At 39.9% G+C, this 18,537-nt stretch overlaps 1 protein-coding gene across 1 annotated transcript in view; it reads left to right on the top strand.

The window, feature by feature from the left end:
• The window catches only part of LOC120543058 (membrane-associated guanylate kinase, WW and PDZ domain-containing protein 3-like), a 214,156-nt gene that overhangs the window by 53,554 nt on the left and 142,065 nt on the right, over positions 1-18,537 (top strand). Inside the window, exon 3 of the mRNA XM_039775902.1 lies at positions 6,761-6,877. Coding sequence (XP_039631836.1) covers positions 6,761-6,877 — 117 coding nt within the window. The remainder of the gene's footprint in view (positions 1-6,760; positions 6,878-18,537) is intronic.

Here is an 18,537-nt window from a genome sequence, read left to right as displayed (position 1 = left end):
CCATTAAAAAGCATTAGCAAATTTGTAAATTCTTCTATCTTAAAATAGAGAAACTTTCTGCGCAAATTCAACTATGAATTACTTTACTGTTTCTATTTTACCTTTAACTTTTATATTTTTATTTTACTCATTCAACAGCCACTTCTGATAGCAAAACAGTAGAATGCCTGCAGTCATATACAATGAAGTAAGCACTCCTAGTTGCTTTACATGGGATGGGGTGGGGTCAGATTGTAGGTGGAGTTGGATGGTTGATTATTACTATATATGGAAAGTACAACATGAGATGCATGTTTACTTATTCACTAATGATATCCTTTATTTATTCAATATGGTAGTAATGATATTTTTATTTATTCTTCACCATATAAGGTAAGGGCTGTCCCTTACCAGAATGCAGGGGTAGGTTTCGTTATATACCCACAGCCTGGTTTCTGCCGTTGCACCGTCTCACACTCATCACTGCAGCTCTATAGTGTTTTGTGTGAACCTCAGTCGCAGCAGTTCACTTCTCCAGCTCCCTGATATCAAAGCGGGCAAGTGACATGGTGTTTATGTCCATAAAAGTTCAATAAAAGATGGCTCAGTGACACTTTATGCTACTGTGCCTAAACATGTACTCAATATTATTGTTATGCTAATAAAAACCTAATGGCTACATTATTTGAAGACTATAATGATATGATATTTCTATGACACTATAATTTATCATCAAAGTGACAATGTTGTCATCATGCATCATGTTCAGATGCTGCCAACAGTTTTAGCTTGACACTTCAGCACAGATTTTTAATCGCAACTGGAACTTTTAAAAAAAAAAAAAAATTTTTTAGAAATAAGAACTCCAATCAGGCAGAGACCCTTCACATCCAACAACTAACAATAATAGCACATGGGCCTTTGCATCACATGCATTGTACCCTGCTGTCTATGAAAGCAATTTTAGCAACATCTTCCTTAAACATGGCCTGTCTGTTTGTGTCCGTTTCTTTGTGCATCCATCTGGTTGCTAAGGTTAGAATGATAAATCATAATGATAAATGATTATAATAAATGATACCAGATAAGGGTCTAAAAATAAGAAAATTGGTCTTATCGGCCTATTCTGTTGTTATATACCAGCAATAGTAGCATGGTGGTGACTTTCTTGCACCTGCTCACGCCACATGAACGAGGTTTATAGCTGTAATGCTAATGACTGATAACTTTGTGTGGTATGCAGTGAACATAATGATTGAAAATAATGATAAATCAATGCGTACGTCAGGAAACCAAAGCCACGACACGACTAGGCTGGAGTCGCTAAACAGACCAATTCGCTAATGACCACCACTGCATTTATTCAGCAAATCACTTTGACTAAAAGAGTGTTGAGTTTGATGCAGTGAAGAAGCAGTGAAAAGGCCACGGTGAGAGAAAAGGATCGGGTGATGTCACAAAGATGACTCACAGACATCATAAAGGTTTGTGGCAGCTACCCATATATTGTTTCCCTGCTGCAAAATTGAAGTAAATTGAACAGAAATGTTCACAGGTTTCAGTCCAAAATGGCACTGATCTTATGGAGGGAACATGGTGGCCTTAAAGGCCAGTGAAGGAAATGAGGTCATCAGGGACAGAACCGGAAGTGACGTTGTCGTGACCGGAAGTGACATTATCCTTGGCACCAGACTCGGAAGTGTTGTTGTCGGGACTGGTGGTGAAGTCATCATCGGTGCTGAAAAAACGAAAGTGTCATCATTGGGACTGGAAGTGGTGTCATCGTTGGCGCCAGAATACTGCAGGATATCCCGTGAATGGTCTGCAATAGATTGAGAGAGACAGTCAGCGGACCCCACCACCCCTTGGTCTGACATGGAATCACTGTCATTTAGGCCAGGCATGTCAAACTCACTACCATTGGTGGGCCGCTTCGACTGCCATATGTGCGTCAGCGGGCCGCACTGTAACAAATACTATTATACTGTTATACAAAGTAACTGTAGCTTTCTTTCCAATACTGAAAACTTTAAAAAATGTAACACTTAAAGTTTAAACCTTAAAGAAAGGCAATTTATTTCCATAGACTCTCCGTACAACAACGTACAATTCGAGTCTTAGCCTCTTTGCTAGGTCCTTATATTATTATATTATATTAATTATACAGTATTATATTCATTGCTTATATAGGAGTCTTACAGTTTGAGATTTATTTCTTTTGTCCCGTAACTTGGCATCTCTTGTTAGTAACCACTTTGTTAATATCAGGCTTGAAATCTTGTGCAGCTGCAACTTTTATGAGGGATGAAAGGTGCTCGACAGTAAGTCTTGAGTGATGTGGGGTTTTGGTAGCTTTCATTAATGAAAACAATTGCTCACAAAGGTAAGTGTTTCCGAACATAGACAGTACTCTCGATGCCAGCTTATGGATCTGCACATACGAGGGTGGCAGGTAAGCAAACAAGCCTGGCACACCAACTTCGTTGTATTTTGCCTTCAGAATAGAATCTGACTGCAGTTCAATCAATTCCATTTGAATATTCTCAGGCGCATTCTCAACATTGTAAGAGAACAGCGCAAAGTCCTGTTCGTGTGAACTGAAATCACGATAACGCTCACTGAATTCATTACTCAGTAATTCAAGTTGAGAAAACAAATCCTCCAAAAATCTAATTTTACTTAACTAAGTTTACTTCAAAGTTTATATTGTAAAATAAGCTGATATGCAAAAAGCCACCTGACCTACACTAATTATACAAACTCAAAATCACAAAAATCTGTTAATAAACAACTCACCAACTTCTCGCGTCCACTTCAGATCTTCAGCTGTAGTCTGCACTAACTGTTCATTACAATACTAGCACAAAATTACATAAAACTAGAGCAACAAAATGTGAAAATATGCGAGCTATTACTACACGTGATGGTCAGTTCTACTCAGTGGCCAGTCTCAGCAGCCCAGCCAGTAGTGTAACCTAGCAGGGGCGGCTCTAGGCTCATGGTGGCCGTGGGCAGAGAAAGAATCGGTGGCCTCTTCGCCCGCCAATGTCAGTATGGTATCTTATGCATGGCGGATGGCCACGTCCATTGCGGACACTGCATAGCCGAATGAGCCTCGTGCTCATGACATGCTGCTATATGTGCGTGTCCGTAACTTGAAAACCAAGTGGCGGCCCATGATATTCTCATTACGGCAGAACGTTATAATACTACATATAGCTTACTGCTCCGACTCTGGCGACATTAGTAAATACAGCGTACTAATTAACACGAAACACAATGTTTTTCGACCACATTGCCATCAGCTGTGTTGTTTTTTTCTCTTTCTGTTTTATATTCAATATATATATTGGCGTGGCGGCCCTGTGCAGGTGCACAGTTTGCACATGCCTAAGGCCGCCCCTGCTGCAGCCTAGCACTTCAGTTGTGACGTTGCGGCTCATTAACTTTGGTCAAGGCTCGTGGCTATACTAGCAGATGACGTTTCTGGTACCGTAATGCCATGGGAAAACGCGCTTTTGTCAGAAGGCAGAAATGATTCAATCACAAACGATAGTAATCATTTTGTACAAGTTCAGTGCTAACTAGGATCTCATGCGGGCCGCATGCAGCCCAAGGGCCGCGTGTTTGACATGCCTGATTTAGGCCATTCAGCTGTCTCCCATTCGCATATGTGTGTCAGTGGATATTATTACACCAGACCAAGTAGACTAACCATGTATCAAATATAAAACATTTTTACAATCTTCAGTTATCCAGTTTTGGTAATCACACAGTCACCATAACCTCATCTTCTTCTTCTCAGCTGCCTGGGGTGGAACATGATGTGATATTTTTTTGCTGAAGTGTTATTTGTTCTGAAGATGTCCATAATTGTGAAGAGAAGATATTTGTGAATTGATGGGCTTTCTGTTAGATTGAACAAATCTGGCCAATTTCCTCTGATTGTTCCCTTGCACTTTCACTCACAGTATCCCATGTTACTGGATGTGTTGTGTTTATTACACTATTCTCTGTACAATTCTGGCCTGGATCATGCATCTTACCCATTCTAATGTTTGGAGGAGCAACAACTAACCCTCTTAACCATGTATTACTTTTCTATTGGTCCATCTATTGTTTTTTAACATAATTATTCAGTCTCAGGTCATAGTGACACCACATCCTGACAGCACTGGGCAAAAGGCAGAAACCAAAACAGTGGGGAGCCAGGCTATCACAAGAGCACACTCACACATACTCCAATACTCACCTATTGCTTTTAACAAAATATTAAAAAAAAATGTGGAAGATTAGTAATCAGTGGCAAGAAAATTGCACTTATTTGTAAAGATATTATATGCTACTTAAGGCCTCCATTGGAATGAATAAGAAAATAAAATAGGAAATAAATGTTCTTACCTTAGGTAACTTGGAATGAGTGCCTCCGAGTTAAATCGCTGCTGCTTTTCTTGTGACCAGGGGCCTCATGTATAAACGGTGTGTACGCACAGAAATGTTGCGTAAGAACTTTTCCACATTCAAATCGCGATGTATAAAACCTACACTTGGCGTAAATCCACGCACTTTTCCACGGTACCTCATACCTTGTCGTACGCAAGTTCTCCGCTCGGTTTTGCAAACTGGCGGCACCCAGCGTCAAAGCAGTGCTACTGTTCCTGTGTGGTTACACCTTATTTTCTTGACGCGGCTTTATAAATACACAGAAACTAACCGCATATTGTTTATTAGTGTAATGCATCTGATTGTAATTAACTTGTAACAATATAATGGTCCACAGAATGGTCAAACTATTCTAAATACCATAACTGCTTTAGTGTTGTTACTCTCTTCTTCTTCTTCTTCTTCTTTCAGCTCCTCCCATTAGGAGTTGCCACAGCGGATCATCTTTTTCCATATTTCTCTCACTGCACCACTCGGAGTATTTATATCACTGTATCTGAGTGTGAATCACAGCAGCAGCTGATCGGAAAGAGAATTATCGGTATACGCATTAAGCACACGCTGTCTCAGCCACTGCAAAACGTTTTAAAGCCTTTCCTGTATGGACCTCGCGGTTCAGAAACAGTTTCATCCCAAGAACTTTAAATGCACTCAATCAATTGCTCCTTGTAGAACTGTTAGGACTTATAAGTACAATCACCCCACTGTAAACTTGCACTATAGCTATAATATCGCACAACCTGAGCCACTTTATAAAGCGCGTATTTACATATGATGACGATATCATTTTTAAGGTGAAATGCAGCAAAATATGTTTATTAAATTATACAGATAAAACTTTAACTTCATTTAAATAATCTATATTCTTCACTGGGAGTGTCGTTAAGGATAGAATAATTAAACATGTACTACGAAGATATTTCAATGTTCTTTAAACGTTTTGAAGAATCGGCGCTAAGCTTACAGATGGCTTAACGTCTATTACAGAGCTGATTGTGTGGTGATCGGTTACTTGGGGAAAGAAAAGCAAGGACTGCAGTGGCGGCTACGCCAATATATATTGAATATAAAACAGAAAGAGAAAATAACAACACAGCTAAAAACGCAGCGACAAATTTCGGCAAAAGTTAAATGCTTGTGTCATGAACACGAGGCAGCTATGCAGTGTCTGCAACGGACGTGGCCATCCACCGTGTATAAGCTACCTTACTGATATTGGCGGGTGAAGGAGCCACTGCTTCTTCCTCTGCCCAGTGCCACCACAAGCCTAGAGCTGCCCCTGAGTACTGCTGCAATAAATTATTTCATCGAAGTGAAACACATGTTTAATAACGTGCTTTAACTCCTATCATCATAAAAATGACATCACGTATACATCTCAGTATTTTAGTTATTCAGAGAGCTGTAATATCATGAATGTAATGGACTCTGTGTCCAGTTGGAGGAAGAGAGCCGGTTTAAGAAGCAAGTAGTGATTCACACACACAGAGCACATAGAAGATCAAATACAAAACAAAGCATTTAACGTGCTACTTTAATAATTACGATGTGTTTTGAGAAACTGGTTAATTAAACGATTTTAAGATGAAGTTTATGATGTTCTACTTTAATGACAAAATAAACTACGTGATTAAAGTGGAAATGTCGAGATTGAAGTTGACATTTCGTGCTTTTTCCTCACTGTGTGCCTTTTTTCTCTGTACCCTAATAAGCTTTCATATGACACTCAGACAGTGGGCTTACAACTCGGCTTTTCACGGCGACTTTGATATGTGACTTCTTTTTTATTTCCAGCACTGTGCGATTTTGTGAACGTGAGCTTTCAAGTTTCTTCAACACGCTATGTCACTCGATCAACTTCCTTTTGTTGATTATACCACGGTTCATTTGAACAAATAGTATGTTTTTCCTTTGCCTCCACTTGGTATTCGCTGAAATTCTTATATTTTCCCCCGTGCTTTTCCCATTGTCTTTTCACAGAAGGCTGCGCTTAAGGGCGATTTATATTGATTTGCATATTCAAAGAGGCGTAATTCTGGGAGGAGTTGGGGCGTAACATAAAGCGCGTGCACGAGCGTTAGTTTTCACGCTGATCGGGATTTATGTAGCAGAAGAATGTGGAAGTTGGAGTACGCACAGATTCCTGCATCTGGATTTTTCTGTGCGTAAGCACATTTCGGCTTTTGTGCTTACGCCATGTTATAGTGCGAGTTCTACGCACGGCGTTATACATGAGGCCCCAGGGCAGTATGCAGGCTTGAGCTGCTCTTCAGCCATTTCAAGCTAAAAAACTCACCTTCTTGGCCAGTGTGTCTAAATCTGTTCATCTCTTTTACAGGGGCCACTCTGTGTAAAGACCTGAGACTATACCTGAGTAAATGTTTCACACCTGGATCTGTGGACTCTCAGTTACAACAGGTGATTCGGGAAAACCTGTACCTTCGAGCTGTGCCATGTGAGTATATCTTAAATCATAAACTGCTCTCTATATTTTGGCAGTGTTGGTCGTGTCCATAAATACACATAAACAGGTCACAGATTGACCTCAGGGAATTCCTGGAATATGCAGTCAGGTTTGCACTCCACATAGTGTGAAAGGCCTCCATTTTTGCCAGTCACACACCTTTTGCAATGCTAACAAATTTATTAAGCTTCTCAGAACAGGATACATACAGGGCAATCCAAAAAGAATTGTACACTTTCAATAATGCATTATTTAGGAGCTAAGTACCATAAGTATCTTAAGAACATTTAGTCTAAGCCAATTTGTAAAGGAACTCTCACAGTTGTGTCTGAGCCTTACAAATGCTCATTATGCACCCCTAATCCTGCAGTCTAATTCACTGTCAATGGGTAAAACGGGAGCCATGATGCATGCGTTCCTTTACTGCCGCCAAAATCAGGAAAAACAAATGAAAGGGTAAATACATACTTTAGTGCATACTTCATGCTCATGCGATATTTAGTTACTAAGTAATACATTTTTGGAAGTGTTCAATTCATTTTGAAACACCCTGTATTAGGGTGGTCCAAAAATGAAATTCAAATTCTCCAAAAGGCTAGTTTTATTTTTTATTATATTTATAACAAACACACTATGTTTTAATGAAAATTAACAACATTTAGAAGTCACTCCATTTGGCAGTTTTTTATGTCATCAGAACTGAACAGCAGTTGGTCTACAACTTTAGTGCTTTGATTCCTACAATGGTTTGCGAGCATTTGAAGAATAAACTGTTTCTGCTCCCTGTACTTTTTAGTATGTCATTGAACTTTTTGATGAGAGTTATTCCTCTTTGGTTTCCATCATTCACTACCCTGCTGAGAGTTCACGACATCTGGTGAAGACTGGATCATCTCTTCACTGTTCTGGTGGATTCTGAGACCTTTCTTTACCTATTTATATAAGAACATCAAAGAAGGATTTTATTCTTTCTGCTACCAGATCCTTCAACCTCGCGCAAGAGGGTGTATGTAGTAACAATACAAATAAAATATTTGTTAAATGTTTCACAATCAGCCCGAAATTTCGAAGTTAAGTAAACTATCCCTACTGAACAAAAATAAGCCTTGTGGACAACTGATGGTACAAACATCAACCCTCTACATTGGTTTGAGGACCTACTGCATATAGCAGAGCATTAAAAAGTTATTTAAGATTGTGCTATCTTATGTGTTTTGTTTTCTTATATTTGAGCCATCCACAACATCATGTGCCCTCTTACTTTTTAAAATTATCAGATTAAAAAAAAAGCAAAATTTAGACCTGGCTAGTTTTGAAACTGCAGGCCTAACAGAAAGTCTCACGTACGTCTACATTACAAGTCTGTAAGGTGCTGAGACAAAAATCCTGAGAGGGCAAAATCTGATCTGCTACCACCAAATGTTGTGATCATTAACACCTCAAAAATGCATTTTGCTTTACTATGCCCAACCTTTAATTCTCACTTAATACCGAATGTTCATGTAGATTTGTGGCCATTGCCCTGTCAAACCCCTTACAGTGGATTCAGAAAGTATTAGGTCCGCTTCACTTTCTGCACACTTTAATGTGTGGTGGATTTAATTGAATCTGAACCCAATGGTTACTCAAACAGAGCTTCAGACGTCCTCTGCTGTGATGGGAGAATAACTGATTGTCGGAAGGGTGGCTACCACAGCAGCTCTCCAAGAATCAGGTGTTTATGGTAGAGTGGTGGTGTTTTGTCTTGGTAGAGTATTATATTACTATACTTTCCCCTATTATATTATTAATATGTAGTGTTGCCTCTATCAGAACGCCTCAAATCTCACTGATTTACCACTGTTTATAAGGTATATGACGTCTCCCCACCTTCCCTTCTACTTCTATAACCTCAGGCAATTAGGTGTAGTAAAAGACAAGCAGGAGATAAGTTAAAATTTAAACATCGTATTATTGATAATATTGATAAATAATAACAATATGCAAAGTACATTTGAATATTGGCAACCATAAAACCTGATAAATGTTGATGTGTAGCTTCAGGCGGCACACAGACTTGTTAGTTACTTAAAATGTCTCTAGTTAAGGCATCATTTGTGGTCAGCTTTCTTCAGAACAGGCTGCATGCCTGTCTCAATATGGCTGTTAAGTTGTGCTGTCCATTGTGTTGTCCTTTTCAGTTCATACATCAGTTTGGTAAGAGAAAGAGAGTGAGGGAGTGAGCAAATTTATAGATATTCTGTCCAACCCCTAGAGCAGGGGTGCCCACACTTTTTCGGCTTGCGAGCTACTTTTAAAATGACCAGGTTGAAATGATCTACCTACATTAAATATGATATATATATATATATATATATATATATATATATATATATATATATATATACACACATACTGAGTATACTTTACTGTATACATAAAATGTATGTTGTTGTACCTTGCATAACTGAATAACTTTTATGGCACAATAACAATTCAATACATTTATGGTCACTACAGTATTTGGATTTAATAATCGTCATGTGGGAAAGGCTGACTCGCATAAATAAGTAGAATAATGCAGTCAAGTGAAAAATGACGGCTGTCCGATTAACTGCGATTTTAGTTTCCTTTTTTTTATCTGTCTCAGATCGCTTTTTGGAAGGACGTCAGTTTCGTAGTTTTAATGAACAGTTCGAAAGTGCCTTTCCACATTTTCCTTCTTTGGAATAGCAATGATAGATTGACAGGTCAGACAAACGCACTTCGATTGTGACATTGTGAGAAAAAAATCCTCTTCCAATTCCACATCCAGCCCATACCCTCCCCAAACAATTTTTTTTAAATCCCTTCTATAGTCGATATAAATTGGAAGGCTAACTAGATCACAACCGGAGTTTTGCAGTAGCTCGCGCGTTTGATTGTGCGTGTGGGATGACCAGTGTGTTACAAGAAAAGAGATCTCAGACTGGCCGCCCTGTATGTCAATCAAGTGACATATGCCATAGGGAGGATATATGATAGACTAACATTTAAAAAAATAATTTTTTTTGAATGCAACACGATCTACCTTCACTACCTTTGTGATCTACCGGTCGATCGCGATCGACGCTTTGGGCACGCCTGCCCTAGAGCCAATAGGACGTCATGGTACTTAAAGGCTTCTGATACAAGCCAGTTCCAAGCTGCCATACTTCAGACCAATGGGGGGATAAAACCTCTTCATACCTGCCCCCAAAACCATATGTTGGGTTTGATGACTTCAGAGAAACACTTACCCAACTTGTTTTAGGCACTTATCCCCAACCCTATCGTAAAAGTCACTTTCCTGACTTAGTCCTGTGGGAGGTGGGGTTGTAAACATGAATGCTTCTCACTAATGTAACACTAATATTACATTGCTTTGCCTAAATTACAAATAAAGACATAAAAAATATTTATCAACTTGTATGCAAAATCTCACATCACAACAGTTGGCTAAACAGAAAACCACACTTTTACAATGCTCAAAAAAATTAAGGGAACACCTAAATCACATATCAGATTTTGATGAATGAAATATTCAAGTGGAAAATTTATACTCAGTATTATTGTGTATGTCATTGAGAACAAAATGATGTAACAATAGTCAATGGAAACCAAAATCAATATCACACCGGAAATGAAAGTCAAAATTTGAAAGCAGAGGCTGATCAAATTTGTGTCAATTTCATCATGGCAATTCATAATGTGACTCAGTAGTGTTCATGGCCCTTGCGTTCCTGTATGCACTCCCAACAATCTCTGGGCATGCTCCTGATGAAACGGCAGATAGTGTCCTAGGGTATCTCCTCCCAGACCTGGATCAGGGCATCAATGAGCTTCTGGACAGTGTATTGTGCTATTTGGCGGTGTCAGATGCACCAACACACGACATCCCACAGGTTCTCAGTTGGATTCAGGTCTGGGAAATGTGCAGACTAGTCAATGGTATCAATGCCTTCGTCATCCAGGAACTGCCTACACACTCTGGCCACATAAGACCGGGCATCCTCCAACACCAGGAGGAACCCAGGGCACACTGCACCAGCGTAAGGTCTGACAAGGGCTTTGAGGATTTAATCCTATTACTAAACCAGTCAGGGTAGCATTGCGTAGCACGTGGACTCCCTGAGGATATGCCCACCCAGACCATCACTGACCCACTATCAAACCTGTCATGATGGATGATGTACCAGGTTGCATAGTGTGCACTATGGTGTCTCCAGAATCTTTCACATCTGTCACATGTGTTCAGTGTGAACCTTCTCTCATTTGTGAAGAGAATGGTGTGCCATTGGCACAGCTGTCAATTGTGGTATTCTTTGGTGAATGCCAATGGAGCTTGCACAGTGATGGATTGTAAGCACAGGCCCCACTAGAGAATGTCAGCCCCTCGTGCCACCCTTATTGAGTCTGTTTCTGACAGTTTTGTCAGAAACATGCACACCAGTAGCCAACTGGATGTTATTTTATAGGATTCTGGCAGTGCTCCTACTATCCCTCCTCACACAAAGGAGCAGATACCAGTCCTGCTGCTGGTTTGATGTCCTTCTATGGTCCTGTCCAGCTCTCTTTATGTAATTGTTGGTCTGCTGGTATCTCCTCCATGCGCTTGAGACTGTGTTAGGAGACACGGCAAGCCCTCTTATGACTGCAAATTTGGGTGTAAATTCCCGGAGGAGCTGGACAACCTGTGCAGCCTCAAGGGGCTGCAGGTACCCTTCACGCTAACAGTAGGGAAAAGGACACTAGCAAAATGCAAAACTAGAGAAGACTCAGAGAGAGCAATTGTTTGTGGTCAAAGCCTGGAAAACCATTTCCTTTTTAGGGGATGTCTTGCTGTTGCCTCTCCAGAGCACCTATTGTCACTTTCATTTGCACCAAAGTAGGTGAAGTTGATTTACAATTGCGTATGCTCCGTAAATAGACAGACAGATTGATATCCCTGAAGCTTAATTGACTTGGTGTTGGACTGTGATGATTAAGTGTTCCCTAAATTCTTTTGAGCTCTGTATTTCTAGAGCACATTTAAAACAACAGCAGTTGACCAAAGCCCTACATAGTTTCCATAAATACACTAATAAATATATTGATAAACCAAAATATATACATAAATAAAAAAACAGTACTCTTATACATGTTTAAAAAGCTAAAGGAAAAAGATTTCCGTTTCTAAGACTGGATTTAAAAGTGACCACAGTTAGTGCTGACCTAATATAAAGGAGTAGAGTATTGCAAAGCTTAGGGTTGGCTAAGCTTAAGTCTAGATTTCAGCATGACCAATAAGTTATGATTATGACCTAAAGATCACGAGAGAGAGTAATTGTGGAACAGGTCAGAGGTAAAAGGTGTTTAAAGTATTCTGAGAGCATGAGGAAAAAGATTTTCTGGTCCAATGAGACAAAAATAACTCTTTGGGCAGAACTCCAAGCACAAGTTCTGATGAAGACCAGGCATTGCTCATCACCTGCCTAATACCCTCCCTACAGTGAAGCATGATGGTTGCAGCTTCATGCTATGGAGTGCTTCTCAGCAGCAGGGATGGCGAGACGGGTCAGAATTGAGGTAAGGATAAATACATCCAAATACAGAAAGAAACTTGAAGAAAACCTGCTCCAGAGTGCACACAACCTCATATCGAGTGATAGCTCAACTTTTAGTACAACAATGACCTGGACAAGTCTCTGACTGTTCTTGAGAGGCCCAGCTAAGTTCAGACTTAAACCCTATAGAACACCAGTGGAGAGCCCTGAACATGGCAGTTTATATCTAATGGTGCTTAAGAGGATCTGCCATGGAGAATGGACTGAAACTGGCCAAATCCAGGTGTGTAGACCTTGTAGAGACTTAACCAAGAAGACTTCAAGCTGTACTTGCTACCACAGGAGCTTCTACAAAGTACTTATGTAAATGAGAATGAGATTTCAGTTATTGATTTTTAATAAATTTGCAAACCTATCCAAAAAACACACTTTCATTTTGTCATTATGGGTTATTGAGTGTCAATTGATGGGCAAAAATGGCAAACTGATCCGTTTAAAATTAAATCTACCACACAATAAAGTGCGCAGAAACAGAAGGGGTCTGAATCCACTGAACGCTTAGTATTAAACTTGTCCTTTCTAGTTCACAGTCTTCTGACATCTCTTTGCTGTGCCGCACCTTCTTCCTTTTCAGTATCTGTAGTACAGTCTTCACTGCTGTTAAAATGAGGTCCTCCTTATGTTTGTCTAGATCGCTGGCAAGTTCCTACTACCAGTTTAAACGTTTTCTTGTCCTTAGTCTGTCTGCTGCTTTATTCACTCTGTAAGGTGCCTTGTGATGGTGCTCCCTGTTGGTGCTCAAGTCTGCCTAATTCATTGGAGGACTGCAGTGGGGCAGTAACCTGTTGTTGAGAATTTGGTCAGCTTAAATATTTTTTGTGCTTTAAATAATTTGATGAGAATTTTATATTTAAAAAGTTTAATTGTGAAACTTTATTTTTATATAATAGTTTCAATGTTACTGTAGTTTTTCTTTACTTTATATTTTAACTTTTATATTTTCACATTGAAAACTGCTATGGGATCTTGCCTGGTTGGTAGGGTCTGCCCTCCTGATACAATCTGATAAACTGCAGTGGATAGTGCGGCGACATGAGCTGCTTTGTCTGAGAGTGAATGAGGCTCAAAGAAAATTTAGAATTCAATCTTCTGGTTTTGGTGTTCACTCTTGATTTTAACTTTGTATTGAGTTTATGTCTTAGTGTTTTATCTCTTCTTATTTCTTGGTGAACAACCTTTCTCAATACCATTCTATGAACATGACTAAGTCTTCTAATTTCAAAGTCCTGTTGTGTGCTCTGAAGAATTAATCTTTATTTCTTAGTCTTTGTGAAAAAAATATTCTCTTTGATTTTTAAAATAAATGCACATCTCCTAGTCATCCATCCATCCATTATCCATCCATCCATCCATTATCCAACCCACTATATCCCAACTACAGGGTCACGGGGGTCTGCTGGAGCCAATCCCAGCCAACACCGGGCACAAGGCAGGAAACAAACCCCAGGCAGGGTGCCAACCCACCGGCAGAGGGTATCCTTGGTACAGACCTTCTATGTTTTTCCTTGCCTGGCATTAACAACTATCCCTGTGGGATTGAAGCAAAGCAGGAACCAGCACTGGAAGGGATACCAGTCTATTGCAACACCTGTTCTTATACATATCCACACACAGCCACTTTAGAAGTAGCAGTTAAGCTAACACACAAATCTTTAGGGAAACTGTAAGAAAACCAAAGTACTCACGGAGTGGGGAAATCCAGAAAAATGCAGAGAGAGTATAAACTTCACACAGACAACTATTTGAAATAGCATTCGAGTCCAGGATGTTGCATCCTTCAGAAAGAAGAGCCAACCAGTGAACCACCATGTTGCAGTTTATTAGCATTATATAAAATTCTTATGAATTAGAGGCCCCAGAACACATAACACAAAAACTCTTCCAAAAATGCCTACCAGTATGGGATATCACTGTCAAACCCCAGCTAGTAATAATGACAAACACAGAGTCTTTACAAATAAAAAGATTTATTCTTCACAAAAAATGCTCCTTAACAAGAGTGAAGCTTCATAGATGCACAAAAGTCAAAAAAGAATTGCTTGTAACACAATTGCAATCTAAAGTAATCCAGTCCCAGAACTGATATTCAAAGAGTGGTCAAAAACAGAGCAACAAGCTCAAAACATTCAAAGAATCGCAAAAGCAGAGGACTATACAAAGCAACACTCACCAAACTCCCAAGAACATTCGAATAAACCGTCTGTAACTGTGGGAGATCAGGATTTAGAGGCAGAGGTGCGTTCCAGGTGGTGATTGGCAGAGGTGGCCTTGCCCCTTAGGGGATTACCCATAATATGCAATATATAGAACATGACTGAGGCATTGAAACATAATCACAATCAAAAGTAAATTAACATATGTTTAACATATTCATAAATAATAACAATATGCAAAGTACATTTGAGTATTGGCAACCATACAACCTGATAAATGTTGATGTGTAGTTTCAGGCGGCACACAAACTTGTTAATTACTTAAAATGTCTCTAGTTAAGGCATCATTTGTGGTCAGCTTTCTTCAGTACAGGCCACATGCCTGTCTCAATATAGCTGCCGAGCTGTGCTCTTCATTGTGTTGTCCTTTTTAGTTCAATGGTTTGTGAGATGGTCTTTCATCAGTTTGGTAAGAGAGAGGGAGTGAAATAAAACAAGCAAATTTATAGGTTTCCTGTCCAACCCCTACAGCCAATAGGGCTTCATGGTACCTAAAGGCTTCTGATACAAGCCAATTCCAAGCAGCCATACTTCAGACCAATGGGGGGACAGAATACCTTCACACCTGCCCTCCATACCATGTGTTAAGGTAAAGCTTTGCAGTTAGGCAGCCTGGCTTTCCTGTGGGGGTTGACTGGGAGACTTTAGCAAAAAAAATATTTGTCAAACTTTTTTGAGGGACTAACCCCTAATCTAGCCGTTAAATTACAAAGAGACTAATTCCTAGAAGGGGGTAAGGGGTTCTTAAACCATTGCTGTTATTATCTATAATGTAACACTAATATTACATTGCTTTGTCTAAGTTACAAATAAAGACATACAAAATATTTATTAACTTGCAAACTTTCACATCACAACAACATAATTAAAATTAATTCATACAAAATGATCACATTCTAAAATATGAATTAGAACCCGGGGCGGCACGGTGGCACAGTGGTAACACTGGGTTTGCTTCCCGTGTCCTCCCTTCGTGGAGTTTGTATGTTCTCCCCGTGTCTGCGTGGGTTTCCTCCGTGTGCTCCGTTTTCCACCCATAGTCCAAAGACATGTAGGTTAGGTGCATTGGCGATGTCCCTAGTGTGTGCTTGGTGTGTGTGTGTGTGTGTGAGCCCTGCGGTGGGTTGGCGCCCTGCCCAGAGTTTGTTTCCTGCCTTGCACCCGGTGTTGGCTGGGATTGGCCCCAGCAGACCCCCCTGACCCTGTAGTTAGGCTATAGCGGGTTGGATAATAGATGGATGGATGGAATTAGAACCCCAGCCAAAAGAGGAAATTGGTTGAGATGTAACATAAGCTAGCTGTACTATCTGTCCAGGACAGGTTTGTAATGCACCATCTGTTGGAATGACAGAAGCATAGCAACCGGACAGACACACAGAAACACAGACACTTACCCTTTTATTTGGTGGTGTAAAAGAGACAAAGCATAAAGAAAAAAGTTTGGAGGGATCCATTCCATATATTGACAGTTCAGCCTTGCAAAAATAAAGCTGTGTGATACTCCACCAAGTAATCTTTTGGGACTGAGTCATATTCAGGACTGAATGCAGAGCAAAGGTAGTAGGTTTTTATAGTTGTGGGGAAGGAAGAGGCAGGTCATCTGGAGGAGAGGCAGAAGTGAGGGCATCAAGAGCCATGGTCTGGAGCCAGAAGAGGAAGAGAATTAGGATTTACTGCTTCTGTAAGAATGGGAGAAGTGTTAGTACACTTGATTGCCCTCTGACCCTGTGTTTCGCCATTAGCTAGACACCCCTGCTGACTTCAATGCACATGTGTGTGACAGTAGATACAAATGACTGATTTTTACCAGCACTTTGCTTTTTTCTCTTTAAGGTTGAACTTTAGTATATAATGATGCAGTTTTCAATGTCATGAATAAATTGTTGGACAATTGTTCAGATTTCTGGATTGTTGCTTATTTTTAAGGTAGATTAGGTTGGGGTCCTTTCTGAGTGCTTTATCAGTTTATTAAAGAAAGACAGTGATAAAACTGACACCAAAATCCGTGCATCTTTGATTTGTTTGGCAAGCAAAATAAGAAAATGTGCAATCTTCAAGTGTGGAAAAAATTAATTGGACTCTTCCCATGCAAACAATCCAATTGACCGCTTAATAGCCATAGACTCTGAACTAACCTCATGCTATATTTCGCAATTAACTCCATAAAACCTTTAGAAAATGGTTGTTGTCTGTCAAGCTGGAAACTGCTGTATATCAGACTCTGGGGTTGTATGCTTTCATAACAGAGAAAGTCTGAGATATTAATAGTCCTAGAAAAGGTCATTCCTCCAAAATCACTACTAAAAGCAGAGGCATCATAATGTATATGAAATCACAAAGACTCTTCTCTCACCTAGCACTGTAGATGACAAAACCTGGACCCATTACACAGCAGGGTGGTGGAAACCACTGCTCACACTGTTAGGAATAGGAGTGTTCACTTCTGATGATCTTCAAAAGTTCTGAAACATCTCTCGATAGACAGACTGTGGATCATGGCTGGCTTTATTGTATCTGGAGAAAATGTCACACTGAAGTTCTCATTAAGGACATTATTTCACCAAGAATAGTTGAAAGAGTTTTACTTCTGGGTAACTTACATTGGCCTAGCTCTCGATTCGACCTTGTATAGGAGGATTTTCTTTAAGGGAATGTCAGACCCTTAGACTTTGACTTGAAACTCAAAGGCAGGTAAGTCATGACATAAGACAAGGACCCAAAATGCCAAGCATGTCCATAAGAGAAGAAAAAGAAATTCTGAAATTTGAATGGCTTAGTTGAAGTCTGGTCCTAAACTTCATAGTAGGTCTTTAAATATGTAGGTAATACTTGAAAACTCGGAAATGTCACTGATTGTGATGTGATTCTGCATGGCTGAAATTCTTCTACAGCAGGGGATTCGGACTCATAGGCTGTGGGCCACATCCAGTCCTTGGACCGCCTAAAGCAGCCCACTTCATCAATATTCAAAACACATTATATTTTTAATATACATTTCATACTGCATATAGATTCTATTCATATTTAATTTACATTTACAGCTGGCATTAAAATGAATTTCCACTGTCGACAGAACCCTCCAAACCTTAACAACAGTTTGAAGGAAATGAATAAACAGGTGAAAAAGAGTATGATGTCCTACCAAAAGGACTTACAGAGAAGCCTTTTCTGATCCACCCTTTGGGATATTTATTAGAATTCCATTCCAATCTGACTTGACCAAAGGGGTAGTGCTGCTTTTTTTTTTTGGTATCAGATTTTTATTAAGTAGTTGTATAGACACCTGACTAGGATGAATGGTATATTACCTGGCCAGGAGGCCTCAATAATGGAAGGGTGGAATGAGTTGGTCCACCAGTGCACAATAGGTGGCAACGACTGCCTGGGGGTTCTTCAGTGTGCACACCTGCAGCGCTGCATGGGAGTTGTAGCTCCAATGGGCAATAAAACCTTTTATTTGTACCCAGTACTTGTGTCTGTGACTTTGTGACTGGGGTTTGGGGTGCTGCAGTGCACCCTACTGGTCACAATAGATAGAAAATACATCCATCCATCCATTATCCAATCCGCTATATTCTAACTACAGGGTCACGGGGTCTGCTGGAGCCAATCCCAGCCAACACAGGGCGCAAGGCAGGAAACAAACCTCAGGCAGGGCGCCAGCCCACCGCAGATAGAAAATGCAAGCTTTATTAAATCAAACATAACTGTGAGAATGTCCATGCAAAACTTGAGTCCTGCTATTAAATGTGGTATAACCGCTCACTGATCCCATATAAGCACTTACTATTTTATACCAGGTAATGGACACTGTATCATTTTGTTTAAAATTAAA

The sequence above is a fragment of the Polypterus senegalus genome, chromosome 13, assembly GCF_016835505.1.
Source record: "Polypterus senegalus isolate Bchr_013 chromosome 13, ASM1683550v1, whole genome shotgun sequence".
Classification (NCBI taxonomy): domain Eukaryota; kingdom Metazoa; phylum Chordata; class Cladistia; order Polypteriformes; family Polypteridae; genus Polypterus; species Polypterus senegalus.
The sequence above is the reverse complement of the archived record's forward strand: the minus strand, read 5'-3'. Positions and strand labels throughout refer to the sequence as shown.